This window comes from Carcharodon carcharias, chromosome 12 (assembly GCF_017639515.1).
Source record: "Carcharodon carcharias isolate sCarCar2 chromosome 12, sCarCar2.pri, whole genome shotgun sequence".
NCBI classification, from domain to species: domain Eukaryota; kingdom Metazoa; phylum Chordata; class Chondrichthyes; order Lamniformes; family Lamnidae; genus Carcharodon; species Carcharodon carcharias.
Genome location: NC_054478.1, coordinates 107601920 through 107615517, shown reverse-complemented (window position 1 = coordinate 107615517; position 13598 = coordinate 107601920). Strand labels below are relative to the sequence as shown.

The 13598-nt window shown below is 40.7% G+C and overlaps 1 protein-coding gene across 1 annotated transcript in view; it reads left to right on the top strand.

The window, feature by feature from the left end:
- Positions 1–13598, top strand: part of satb2 (SATB homeobox 2) — a 191077-nt gene that overhangs the window by 70219 nt on the left and 107260 nt on the right. The window contains exons 6-8 of the mRNA XM_041201166.1: positions 126–228; positions 2409–2462; positions 4178–4644. Of these exons, the coding sequence (XP_041057100.1) occupies positions 126–228; positions 2409–2462; positions 4178–4644 (624 nt within the window). The remainder of the gene's footprint in view (positions 1–125; positions 229–2408; positions 2463–4177; positions 4645–13598) is intronic.

Here is a 13598-nt window from a genome sequence, read left to right as displayed (position 1 = left end):
CTACAAATCCTGAGTGCTCAGGTGGCATTTGACTCCCTTTGTGCACCGCGCTCATCTACATTTATTGATTTCCTTTTGGGGTCAATCTAATTTGCGATTTGCCCTCTTTTTACTTTCTGCACCAGAGCATGATTTCCTCTATCGTGAACAGCACGTACTACGCCAACGTGTCATCAGCCAAGTGCCAGGAATTCGGAAGGTGGTACAAAAAATACAAAAAGATTAAAGGTAATTCCATTTGATAGAGCTGCAGTTTTCTTGAGTGTTCAGTAAGAACAGTGTTGCACTTAGAAATATGCTGCCTGCTCATTCTGTGGTACAAGCGTTGGCCTCACACACAATCATTGGCCACATTTTACTGATTTATTTTCACATCCATGTGAGCCACGTCGACAGCTCCTTTTCAGTCCATGTGATCTCTTGGAGATTCTAGTTCAGTTCAATATTTAAATGATAAAAGACGAATGCATCTAAGTTCTGACAAAGTAAAGACAAGGAGAATGTTTGATAGACCAGATATTTTCTCTTATCTATCAATCTTGTGGCCTCTCCAAAATTTATCAAGACTTGTGGCTGGATGCTACTGGTATTACTGTTCAGTTGCATTGCAAAGACTTTCTTAATTAAGACATTCAGTTCTTACTAGTCTTTTCCTTGTTTACACACAACACCCTAATATGACAATCAAGGTGTTCTTATTCAAATTTGAAACATCCCTATTGACAATCAAAGATGCAGTGGAACCAATCAGATTTTTCTTTTGACAATGGAGTCTGTTCTGTGGTGAACACAACTTTTTATGTTTTTGATGACATTGTCACCTGCAGGAAATGGAGATTAATACTATTGAACATTCCTGATATACATTCCTTTTGTTGTACACAAAATGATATGTACGCTTCATATATCTCATGGCAGTCCTAATCTGCATCCTGGGGCCCTGCCTGTTACAGCTGCTGTGGTTAGTTAAAAGGGTTGTCAATCAGAATTTTTCTAAAATTGTGCTGCCAACAATCAAAATGGTCAGGCACAGGAGTTTCCTTTGAGTGATTTAGTTCACCCCATTTTTGTTGGTGCCAATGACAGACTTTGTTCAGTCACAGCACTTCGCAAGAATAGTCCATTTGCACTTTTCAAGCAATTAAGTTGCAACTTAACCAACATAACTGGCAAAAGGTTTAATAATTCAAATCCAGATTGTGCAATGAATTGGAGGTGTTTCCAATATTCACAAGGCTCGCTCTTCCCAGGCACTAATGTTTGATATATTTCCACATCATGTTTGATTTAAATTTGAGTTACCTTATTACTATATTAAAAGGTGCATTATTGATCAGTGGTGATTCATTGTCAGAAAATGCCAGCTGTGCGAACCTCTGCTACTTCCAAAATCATTTTCTTCTCAAAAGCCCAGTGAAAATTAGACATTGCCTGGTGAGATACCAAATCCCAATATTTTTCCAGAGCTGCTGCAGGGGTTGCAACCAGATCTCCAAGGATTTTGACTTCAATTTCCATGGGATTCTAATGACCCTGACTTCTGGCACTGCATCTTTCTACCTGCCAAATGCAAACACGGCCTCTCCAAATGACATTCTTCTGATTCATGTTAATATTGGATTGAATGCTTGCTGACCACAATTCAACTTAGAACCAATCACTGCCCCTCTTCACATCAGAGCCACAAAGCTATTGCACGTGTTTGATCCCTGTTCATTGAATGTGTTGAATTACCAGGAATCAATACAATAACAAATGTTAGGAGAGAAAAAAATCAAAGCAAAATTATCCCATGATGATGTAATATAAGTATAATATAAATTTTCTACTTTTTTTACTGGGGGTTTTGATGAGCTGATTCAAATATATCAAACTTTAACTTGAAAAACTATTGTCATTTATTGCAGAAGTGTATTAAAAAATAAGTCATGTAAATAATTGATATCAAGTTTACAGCTCCTGTGAATTCCTAACAGTACTTTGAAACATTTTTTGCCAGTTTTTTAAATTAATTTTTTATTTAGTTTATATTAGTTGCTTCATAGGTATAAACATTATTTCTTCTTTCCCTTTTCATTAAATATTAAAAGTGTTTTGTTTATTTTTGCTTCAAATAATAAGTATTAATAATAACTAATATCATGAAACATTTATGTCATGCAAGCTGGGGGTGTTTTCACGTCCAAACTGAATGGGTTGACCATGTCCCTCTCTTTAGGAATTTATTATTAAAACATTGTCAATGTTTGGTAAATGAATAATATTTTTGTAATCCTGCCTTTTCAATGTTAAGTGGATTATAAGACATGAACTGTGACTTCTATACCTACTACAGAGGCAGAATGTTCTTTGATTTATTTATTGTTAGAAACTGTAGTATTTATCGTCTCTCTCTTTTACTCTCCCAGAATCAGCACAAGACTGGGTACCCTCAGTGTTTCAATCAAACAGACTATTCAAAGGTATACTGCTCAATTCCCCTGCCGCCCACCTCCACTGCCATTACCACCTCATCAGCACCAACTTGTACTCAGCAGAAACTTCTGCTCTTCAAATTGTTTTTCTATGGCTTTTAAAAAGATGTGACATCCAACAGGTGTGGTCAATTATTGAACACCACATTTATCTTACAGCAGCTGCAGCTGACTGCATGCTCTGCATCGCTTGTTATGAATGGCAAAAGGACCAGTAAGCCATGACTTGGGAAGTGCTGTGGTTATAGCACTGACTGCTGATCTGGACTGCAGTTCAAAACCCAGTTTTCTTTTCCAACCTCCACTGCGTGATTGTGCTCCGATTTCTTAACAGTGCTTCACAAACAAAATGTTCCCCTAATCCTTTTTGGGAACACATTTTATTTTAAAAAAGGGAGAGAAACTCAGAAAAGGAAAACAAAAAGACCTGAAGTCTGTTAATATTTTCTTTTGGCTTTGATGCTCTGGGTGGTAATGCTTCTTGTTAATTTTACCAATTTCGACATACAAGCAGGACATATATCACCCCTAGCCTGTACAGAAACATCTGCAGAGTGTGCCTATAAGTACTGGCATCGGTACCATGTCCCCACAAATTTCTGAAAAAGATTCAGATGGGAAAAGGAATTCACACAGCATTGAAAGTATCCTAGTCTCGGTCTGGTTGCCAGTGGATATTCATGTAAGGTACAAAGCACCAGAACGTTAGCTTGCTGAGAAAAGCAATAAAGATAAGAGAGTAGGAAACAGAGGAGCCACATGTGTAATTCAGAAGCTGAGATTCAGCTGTATTGACAGGGTAATGTAAGGAGCATTGCTTTGCCTCTGGCCCGTACTGTCACTGGGCATAGGGTGGAACATGACTCTGTTGCCCATCCTTCATTTTAATAAACAAAATAAACACCTTGAAGTATTTGGGACTATTCCTGACAACCACCCTATTGTAAACCACCTGTTTAATCCCTCTTGATTGGCTCATGCTGCTTTTATGCCAGTACTATTTGAAAACTGGTGAAGATTTGAGCGAGAGCTATGCTAGCTAACCTACCCAATAACCTACCTTTCTCTGTGCAGTTATTAAATAACTATGCCAGTGTCATCTAGATATGCAGCCAGTCAGTAGCTCACATGTCTCATTAACCATGCCAGCTTTAGGAAATAAACTAGGGACAATTGATGCAAATCAGTGCCCATGATGTTCCATCAGTGTCCTCCCCCCAACATGCAAGAAACATGCATTTAAAAGTGAAGATGTGCACTTTTCTTCATCTCTGCCTTCAATATGCAATCAGTGTGAAGAGAAATGTTCCTAACTTGATCCTGATAGAGGAGCTACAAGCTTTACAAAGATGAAAACATTAAACTTTGATTGTATTGAGGTTCCAGACCATCAGGTGACCTGTTATATTTGGACCATTTAAATCGAAAAGGAGTCACGTTGCCAGTGTCTAAAAATGAACACACTGTGCACTGTTTTCGTTCCTGAAGTGTATCCACGTTTGCAACAATAAACTTGTTTTGGGCTCTTTCTTTAACACATCAGATTATTTCCTATGACCTTGCAGGTAAAGTCATTTAGAGAAATAGTGCCTTTTTGGATTTTTCTGTAATAGTTTAGGTTTGTACTGAGTTCATTTTCTTGTATTATATTGATATCAATTACTAAGAGCACTTCCCCTGTATCTTTTTTTTTCCAATTTTAGTTGAAAGGGAAAATTTGGCAGAGTACTGTGTACTAGGACAGCGGCCAGCCCACCTGACGAGCATCAATCAACTGACAAACTTATCAAAGAGCAGCGAGCAGTCTCCTCACAGCCAGCTCCACCACAGCCCTCCCATCAGAAGCCAAGTGCCAGCACTGCAACCAATCATGAGTCCCAGTCTGCTGTCGCCACAGCTGAGCCCTCAGCTGGTGAGGCAGCAGCTCGCCATGGCGCACCTGATCAACCAGCAGATTGCCGTTAGCCGGCTGCTGGCGCACCAGCACCCACAATCCATTAACCAACAGTTCCTCAATCACCCACCTATCCCCAGGCCTGTGAAGCCTACAGAGCCTTCCAGTTCATCGGTAGAGGTTGCTCCAGAAATCTACCAGCAAGTCCGGGACGAGCTAAAGAGAGCCAGCGTGTCACAAGCCGTGTTTGCACGAGTTGCCTTCAACCGTACACAGGTGCTTATTTCTTCTTTGCCTTCATCGGAGAAACACAAGTGAAGAAAAGGGCCATTAGCATGGGAACAACTATAGAGTCTGCCGAGTAAAATAGCCTTAATGGGCCAGGATGAAGTCACTCAGTAAAAGTTACAGATATATTTTGCCTGGCAAAATAATATTCTAACAAACATTGAACTTGATTGTTTACAAGCTTCCTCCACTCTCCAACCCCCACCCCAATAAATAATGCAACATGAGCAGAAAACACCTGTGAGGAATGTAGTTCCCTTATGTTTTAATTGTTCATTTTTTCACAGATGCAAAGGCCATACAGTATGTTTAGAGTTCATGGCATTGGAAAATATGGGAGGGGTGGAGCTGGAGGAGGCATTTTTATCTCCATTTTCACTGCCATTAATATTGCAGTCATAAAGAGAAAGAAGGAATCTCACAGGAGGGTCAAACCACTCTAAATAAGCCTCCCTCTCTGGAGAAAATCATGTTCTTTTCAATAAACTGCAAAGTATTTTTAAAAGCATATTAACATTTAACAAAGCATAGTCATCAGGGAGAGACCCAATTGTTCTTCATTTTATGCAGTTTGCCTCAAGTATCCTAGTGCCATCACAAGACCTTAGAAGTACAAATTTGTGATTCTGTTAGTGGGATAGGGAGCTATGTAAGCACAGAGAGCTGGCCCACGTGTTCACTGTCAGTAGGATTTGGGTAAAAGTAGAGCCCAGTGCCTACAAAGACTAGCTCCTGAGGCTAAATGCAAATGTGAGAGTGTGACACAAAGGTTTTTCCAACTTGAAATAGGATCCAGTTCAAGTTTAAAGCTGAATAAGCTTTAAAAGAATCTTTTGACCGACTCCCACCTGTCACCTCCCTAAGGACATATCATTAAAAACAGGTTACAGCTATTTTAGGGGACATGTTCCTAATTATGAACCCTAGTAATGATGGTTAACAGCAAAATTCAGTGCGTCCCAAAGCTCCAAACATATATGTTCCTTGCCCTTTAATCATGCTAAAATTTAAGATCTATTAGTCCATTGAATCTAGCCTTGGTTTAGTAGGTATCTTTTGGGAATTGCTCCAGTTGCCTTGTGTTTCATTTTTGTTGGTATTCAAAGTTGATACCTTTCAGTAATTCTGTTTATTTATGGGCCTAACATCTAAATCAGCTCTACAATGGAGATTGTGCAATGATTGTCGGTGAATTGATGAAATAGCAGGTAGCCTGTTTTAGGAAAGGGCTATGGTTCTTGCTGAGATGATCTGCCCAACTTTTTTACAAAACCAAATATCTAAGGCTCATGCACAACTCTGTTGCATGATTAGAAGGGTAGTTAATGTTTTTCAAGAAGTCTCCTCTGATAGGACTGTCTGTAAATGTTAAGCATAGAAGATTCTACCTCACCAAACCAATGTTCTAGGTTGCATTAGCAGGTAAGATTTGCAGTTAATTAAACAATGCAACCTTTGCATTATAACCTTACCAGTTGTCTATTTATATCTACCTTCTCATTCACTTTCCAAATGCATCTTCTTCCTAACCTGGTTTATTGATTCCAGTAAATGTGGATTCTGAGTGATTCTTACATTCCTTTAAGTGCTGTTACTACCTGAGCCACAAGCTAATTGGCAGAGGGTCAATAAGATTAAAGAGGTAAATGCGTTAGTCAAAGATTGGCGTGGGAGAAATGGTTTTGAATTCATGGGACATTGGCACCAGTACTGGGGAAAGAAGGCGCTATTCTGTTCGGATGGGCTCCATTTGAATTAGGCTAGGATCAGTGTCCTGGTGAATCGCATAACTAGGGTTGTAGGTAGGGTTTTCAACTAAATAGTTGGTGGGGGTGGGGAGGGTGCAGTTGCATGGAAATATAAAAAAATCAAAGTTTAAGGCGAGGGTAAGAGTGCAGGTTAGTGACGAGGCTGATTGTTACCAAAAAGTGAAAGGAAGGGACAGAGTGTGTGAACACCATATTGCACCAAAGAATCATATAAGAGTAGGGAAAATTGACAATAGGGCAAACAGAAAGGCTTTGTATCTGAATGTGCATAGCATTTGGAATAAAACTAATGAGTTAACAGTGCAAATAGAGATAAATAGGTATGATTTGGTGACGATTACTGAGATGTGGTTACAAGGAGAACAGGTTTGGGAGTTGAATATCCAAGGGTACTCAGTGTTTCAGAAGGATAGGCAGGAAGGAAAAGGAGCTGGTGTAGCTTTGTTAATAAAGGAACAGATCAGTGCTATAGCGAGGAATGATATAGACACTGCAGAGCAAGACGTAGAGTCAGTCTGGGTAGAAATAAGAAATAGCAAGGGAAAGTAGTTCCTGGTGGGAGTAATCTATAGGTCCCCAAACAGTAGTTCAGCAGTAGGGCACAGTATAAACCAGGAAATACTGGGAGCATCTAAGAAAGGCACGGCAATAATCATGGGTGATTTTAATGTGCATATAGACTGGACTAATCAAATTGGCAAGGGTAGCCTCGAGGGAGAGTTCATAGAGTGTATTAGAGATTGTTTCTTGGAGCAATATGTTGTGGAACCAACCAGGGAGCAGGCTATTCTGGATTTCGTTTTGTGTAATGAGATGGGATTAATTAATGATCTCAAAGTAAAGGATCCTCTAGGGAAGAGTGATCATATTATGCTAGAATTTCAAGGTCAGTTTGAGAGTGAGAAACGCAACTCCCACACTAGTATTCTGGAGTTAAACAAAGGTAACTACATAGGCATGAGGGCAAATTTGGCTCTCATGGACTGGGCAAGGAAGACTACAAGGTAGGACAGTTGATGAACAGTGTCAGATCTTTAAGGAAATATTCAATTCCTCCCAAGTAAAATATATTCCAAAGAGGAAGGAAAATGGTAAGACGGGGAAAAAGCATCCATAGCTAAGCAAGTAAGTTAAAGATAACATAAAGGCAAAAACCAAGGCATACCAAATTGCAAAGGTCAGTGGCAGGCTGGGAGATTGGGAAACTTTTAAGGATCAGCAAAGGGTTGCTAAAAAAATAATAAAAAGAGCAAAGGTAAATTATGAAAGAAAACTAGCGCAAAAGCTTCTATAAGTATGTAAAAGGAAAGAGAGTAGCTAAAGTGAATGTTGGTCCCTTGGAGGATGAGACTGGGGATTTAATAGTGGGGAACGCAGAAATGGCAGAGATGCTTAATCAATATTTTGCCTCAGTTTTCATGGTGGAGGACACTAGTACCACCCCAATAGTAACAGGTAGAGCAGAGAGTATAGAGAAGGAGGAACTTAGAAGAATCACTATCATGAGAGAAAAAGTACTGAGCAAACTATTGGGATTAAAGGATGACATGTCCCCAGGACCTGATGGCCTACATCACAGGGTCTTAAAGGAAGTGGCAGCGGGGATAGTGGATGCATTGGTAATAATATTCCAAAATTCCATGGATTCTGGAAAGGTTCCAGTGGATTAGAAAAATGCTAATATAATGCCCTTATTCAAAAAGGGTGGGAGGCAGAAAGTAGGAAACTATAGACCAGTTAGTTTAACGTCTGTCATTGGGAAATTGTTGGAATCCATTATTAAGGAAGTAGTAATGGGGCATTTGGAAAGTCAAAATGTAATCCATCAGAGAGGGCATGGTTTTATGAAGAGTAAATCCTGTTTGACTAATTTGCTGGAGTTCTTTGAAAATGCGACAAGCAAAGTGGATAATGGGGATCCTGTAGATGTAGTATATCTGGACTTCCAGGAGGCCTTTGAAAACGTGCCACACAAAAGATTAATACAAAAGATAAGATCACACGGAGTTAGGGATAATATATTAGCTTGGATAGAGGATTGGCTAACCAACAGAAAGCAGAGAGTCGGGATAAATGGGTCTTTTTCTGGATGGCAAGCTGTAACTAGTGGGGTGCCACAGGGTTCAGTCCTTGGGCCCCAACTATTTACAATCAGGGATAGAAAGTGCTATAGCTAAATTTGCAGGTGACACCAAAATAGGTCGGAATAGTTGCAATGAAGAAATAAGAAATTTACAAATGATATGGACAGGTTAGGTGAATGGGCCAAAATTTGGCAGATGGAGTTTAACGTGGATAAGTGTGAGATTATCCATTTTGGCCGGAAGAATAAAAGGCAACATTATTTAAATGGAGAGAAACTTCAGAATGCTTCAGTGCAGAGGGATCTGGGTGTCCTCGTGCATGAATTGCTGAAAGCTAGTATACAGGCACAGCAGGTAATAAGGAAGGCAAATGGAATTTTGACATTTATTGCTAAAGGAATGGAGTATAAAAATAGTGAAGTATTGTTGCAACTGTACAAGGCATTGGTGAGACTGCACCTGGAGTACTGTGCATAGTTTTGGTCCCCTTACTTGAGGAAGGATGTAGTTGCATTGGAGGCGGTTCAGAGGAGGTTCACTAGATTGATTCCAGAGATGCGGGGCTTGTTTTATGAGGAGAGATTGAGCAGCTTAGATCTATACTTGCTAGAATTTAGAAGGATGAGCGGAGATCTGATTGAGATATATAAGATGCTAAAGGGGATGGACAAAGTAGACATGGAGCGGATGTTTCCCCTTAAGGGGCATTCTAGAACGAGAGGCCATAGTTTCAGGCTAAGGGGTGGTAGATTTAAATCAGAGATGAGGAGGAATTACTTTTCTCAAAAGGTTGTGAATCTGTGGAACTCACTACCTCAGAGTGCAGTAGATGCCGGGATGCTGAATAAATTTAAGGAGGAAATCGACAGATTTTTAATTTGTAATGGTTTGAAAGGGGAGAGGGCAGGAAATTGGAGTTGAGGCTGAATTGAGATCAGCCATGATCGTATTGAATGGTGGGGCAGGCTCAAGTGGCTGAATTGCCTACTCCTGCTCCTAGTTCTTATGTTCTTATGTTTTGTTCTTTTACTTTCAATAGAGATTTTCTCCAGTAGCACACTATGAAATAGCAACATCCAAACAGATATGAGTGAACTTTAACATCCTTTTGATTGGTGTGAAAACTTTTTTGCATTTACTTTTAAAAAATTTTATTTAAGTAGCAAGTATTCATTACACCAGGATCCTGTCATGAGGAGTGAGTGAACTGGTTTTGTGAGAGAAATTATTTAAATTACATGGTCAGAATGATCAGCAACTGTACCTGTGAAAACTAATTCACTTCACGCTCATTAGCTCCTGCAAGCCAGGTCCCTGATTAGATCATCGACATCTAACATGTAGACAAAAAAGTCCAGGCTAATAGACGTAAATGCAGGAAGATAAAATTAATCACAAAGGAATTCGACATATTGAGGAATATCTACATCAACATCCTTAATCAATTTTTTTTTAATTTAAAGAGTTACGCAGCTTTTTCAGGTGAATTCCCATTACAGGATTTCACCAGGATGTTTCAGCTAAGCAACATTTTTAAAAGTTAATGCTACATTTGTTGAGACAATAACCCTGACTCATTACGAAGGGATGGCATCAACAACTTACTAAATTTCTAGCAGAAACTCCCTACTTAAGGGATATGAATAATTCCTTATTGAGGGGACAGATCCAATTCTTTACTGAAAGGATATTATCAGGAGATACCGTGGGCCAGAGTTATCTGCTACGTACAGCACTGGGTCTAGGTCCCTCCATTTGGGTTTCAAAATATTCCATATTCTTTGGCCCTTGATTATTGCAAGATTAGGGTAAGACTTTTGTATCTCTGATTCAGTCTTGTTTAGTCAGCTATACTGGCAGATGTACTCTGACTAATGATTCCCTGGTTAAAGTGAAGTTAAGTTTGACTTTTCAACCTTCCATCAATCAAGCTTGTTTTTGTCTCAGTCTTTCATTTAGTTATTGCTGAACCCTACCCTACCTCAGGTGTTTTTGCTGCAGGCAACCTCTCCTGTCTTTTTGCTACTGGAGTTAGATGCCGTGTTTGTTCTGGCCCGCCTGGTAACTCTCCTGCTCATATTGTTTTGCTGCCCCCACTAGCCTTGTTGCTGTTTCTATCTATTGTGTCCCTCGTCTTGTTACCATTGAACCAGCCCTCTTGCTACTGGTTTCAGACCTGACTCCAAAATACAATAATGAAAAAACTTCCAGGATATCCTTGTTTAGAGTAAGCCTTAAGACTAGGATTGCGCTAAGCTATTGTTTTGGGCCTAGGGCTGGAATTGGCTTAGGTTTAGAATTGGCAATAGAGTTAGACTTAATGATAGGTTTAAGGTAGAATTAAGGGTTAGAGTTAGGTTTAAGGTTTGGACAGAATGTGAGGTTGGGATTGCTACTTGGATGAACCTGTTTATGGGGTGAACTTATTTTGTTGAAGAGATGTGTTTATTTCATAGAGGAAGAGCAGATGAATGGGTTGAAGGGGCAGTGTTATGGACATATCACTAGGACCAATATATTTCACAAATTAATGGGAGGATTTTTAGATCTGTACAAGTGAACTTAGCGAATGACACTAGCTTCACACTGAGAAGATAGAAAAGAAAGACTTGCATTTATATAGCACCTTTTACAACCTCAGGATGTTCCAAATGGCTTTAAAGCCACTGATGTTCTTTTGAAGTGTAGTCACTGATGTAATGAATGAAATGCGGCAGCCAATTTGCACAGAGCAAACTCTCACAGCCGCAATGTGATAATGAGTGACCACAACAGAACAGAGATGGTGCTGCATTGTTAGAGGTGCAATCTTCCTGTTCTTCTTCAAAATAGTACCATGGGACCTTTTACATCCACCCAAGAGGGCAGGTGGAGCCTCGGTTTAATGCCTTAACTGAAAGATTGCACCTCCAACAGTGCAGCACCATCCCTGTACTGACAGTACCAACTCTTTAATGAGGATCAGTATCAACAACCCACTGAGGACACCAACTCCTTACTGAGGAGTAAGCACTAAGCCTTTAGTGAAGGGATCATGCCAACATTTTATTGAGGGAGAAGTTTCAACTTTCCACTGAGGAGTTAGCATGAACTTCCCTTTGAGGCATCAGCATCAATTCTTTATTGATCAAATACCTTTAATGTTTTACTGAGGGAATAGCAGAAAATCTGAGACAGGCAAGTCTAATGATGGGAGATCATCATGTCTCCACTAAGTGGACGGAATCTTCCCTCCTGAAGCCTAAGAGGGCAAAGAAGTGGCCGATGGAATACAATGTGGGGAGGTGTGAGGTCATGCACTTTGGTAGGAAGAATAGAGGCATAGACTATTTTCTAAATGGGGAGAGAATTCAGAAATCTGGACTGCAAAGGGATTTGGGAGTCTTAGTCCAGGATTCTCTTAAGGTTAACTTACAGGTTAAGTTGATAGTTAGGAAGGCAAATGCACTGTTGGCATTTATTTCGAGAGGACTAGAATATAAAAGCAGGGATGTGCTGCTGAGGCTTTATAAGGCTCTGGTCAGACCACATTTAGAATATTGTGAGCAATTTTGGGCCCCATATCTCAGGAAGGATGTGCTGGCCCTGGAGAGGGTCCAGAGGAGGTTCACGAGAATGATCCCAGGAATGAAAGGCTTAACATATGAGGAACGTTTGAGGACTCTGGGTCTATACTCGATGGAGTTTAGAAGGATGAGCTAGGATCTGATTGAAACTTATAGAATACTGAAAGGCCTGGATAGAATGTACGTGGGGAAGATGGTTCCATTATTAGGAGAGACTAGGACCCAAGGGCACAGCCTCTGGGTAAAGGGAAGTTCTTTTAGAACAGAGATGAGGATAAACTTCTTTAGCCAGAGAGTGGTGAATCTATGGAATTCATTGCCACAGAAGGCTGTGGAGGCCAGGTCATTGAGTGTATTTAAGACCGAGATAGATAGGTTCTTGAATGGTAAGGGGATCAAAGGTTACGGGGAGAAGGCGGGAGAATGGGGTTGAGAAACTTATCAGCCATGATTGAATGGTGGAGCAGACTTGATGGGCCAAATGGCCTAATTTCTGCTCCTAAGACTTATGGTCTTATGGTTTAAGATGGTGGCGGGTGCTGAAGTTGGAGCGATTTCTGCTGGAGGGCAGGATGACTGACCATGCACAATCTTGGACTGTCCAGCTCATTACCTATGCACCTGTGCAGAGCATGGCGAATCTTGTGGCAGGGACAGACAGGAAGTTGCTGTCCCCGCCATTACCTTATGTACTCAAAGTTCTGGGTGAAGTTCAAAGGGCACCTGGACAGTCATTTACTCACTGCAAGCCTGTCACACATCATGCAAGCCATTACCTGTAGCACACCATGTACTGGCTTCTGAAAATGTGTTCATCGAGGTCATTGTATCTCCTGCTGCATGTGAGATGTGGATGGAGGCCACTAGTGGGGAGGGTGGTGGTTAAAGCTGCTATGTGAGTGCAAGGAACACTGTAGATGCAGTTTCAGGGCTTAGCGAGTGCAGCTCTACACTGTGTTCTTAACAGTGGAAAACCAGAGGCTGCCCTATATGTCTGGAGGAAGCTGTGGTGGGCACGTTCAATTGTTAATGACCTGCCTTGGTGCAATGGGCAAATTAGCTTTGACTGCAAGAGGGATTTGAGTAGGATTTAAGAGGCATGTGTGCCGTTAACTGAAGCCTTTGTCAGACCTCACTTGGAGATTTGTTTGGTCTGTTCTCTCCTTATCAAGGGTGGTAGTAGACCTCGCATAAAGGGTTTGCAAACAAAGTGCATCAGACCTCACTGAAAGATTGGGGTTTTAGTGCATGAGGTGACAGAGAGCTGAGCAGTGCTGAGGACTGTGAGACTATCCATCTGAAGCATCAGCAGCTCTAACAGGCATCTGAGACTTGAGGGTCTCTGTGAAGTCTCTGTGACTGGAGGGTCTGGAGTGGTTGTTTGCATCTCAGCAACCCATAATTCAGGTGAGACACTCTCAGTGAGCAGCTCCAGAGTAATCGCTAAAATTCTCAGCAGGATTAAGATGGCAAGGGGTGTGGGGTTTACTATGAGCAAGTGGCAATCAGGGGGGCAGGAACAC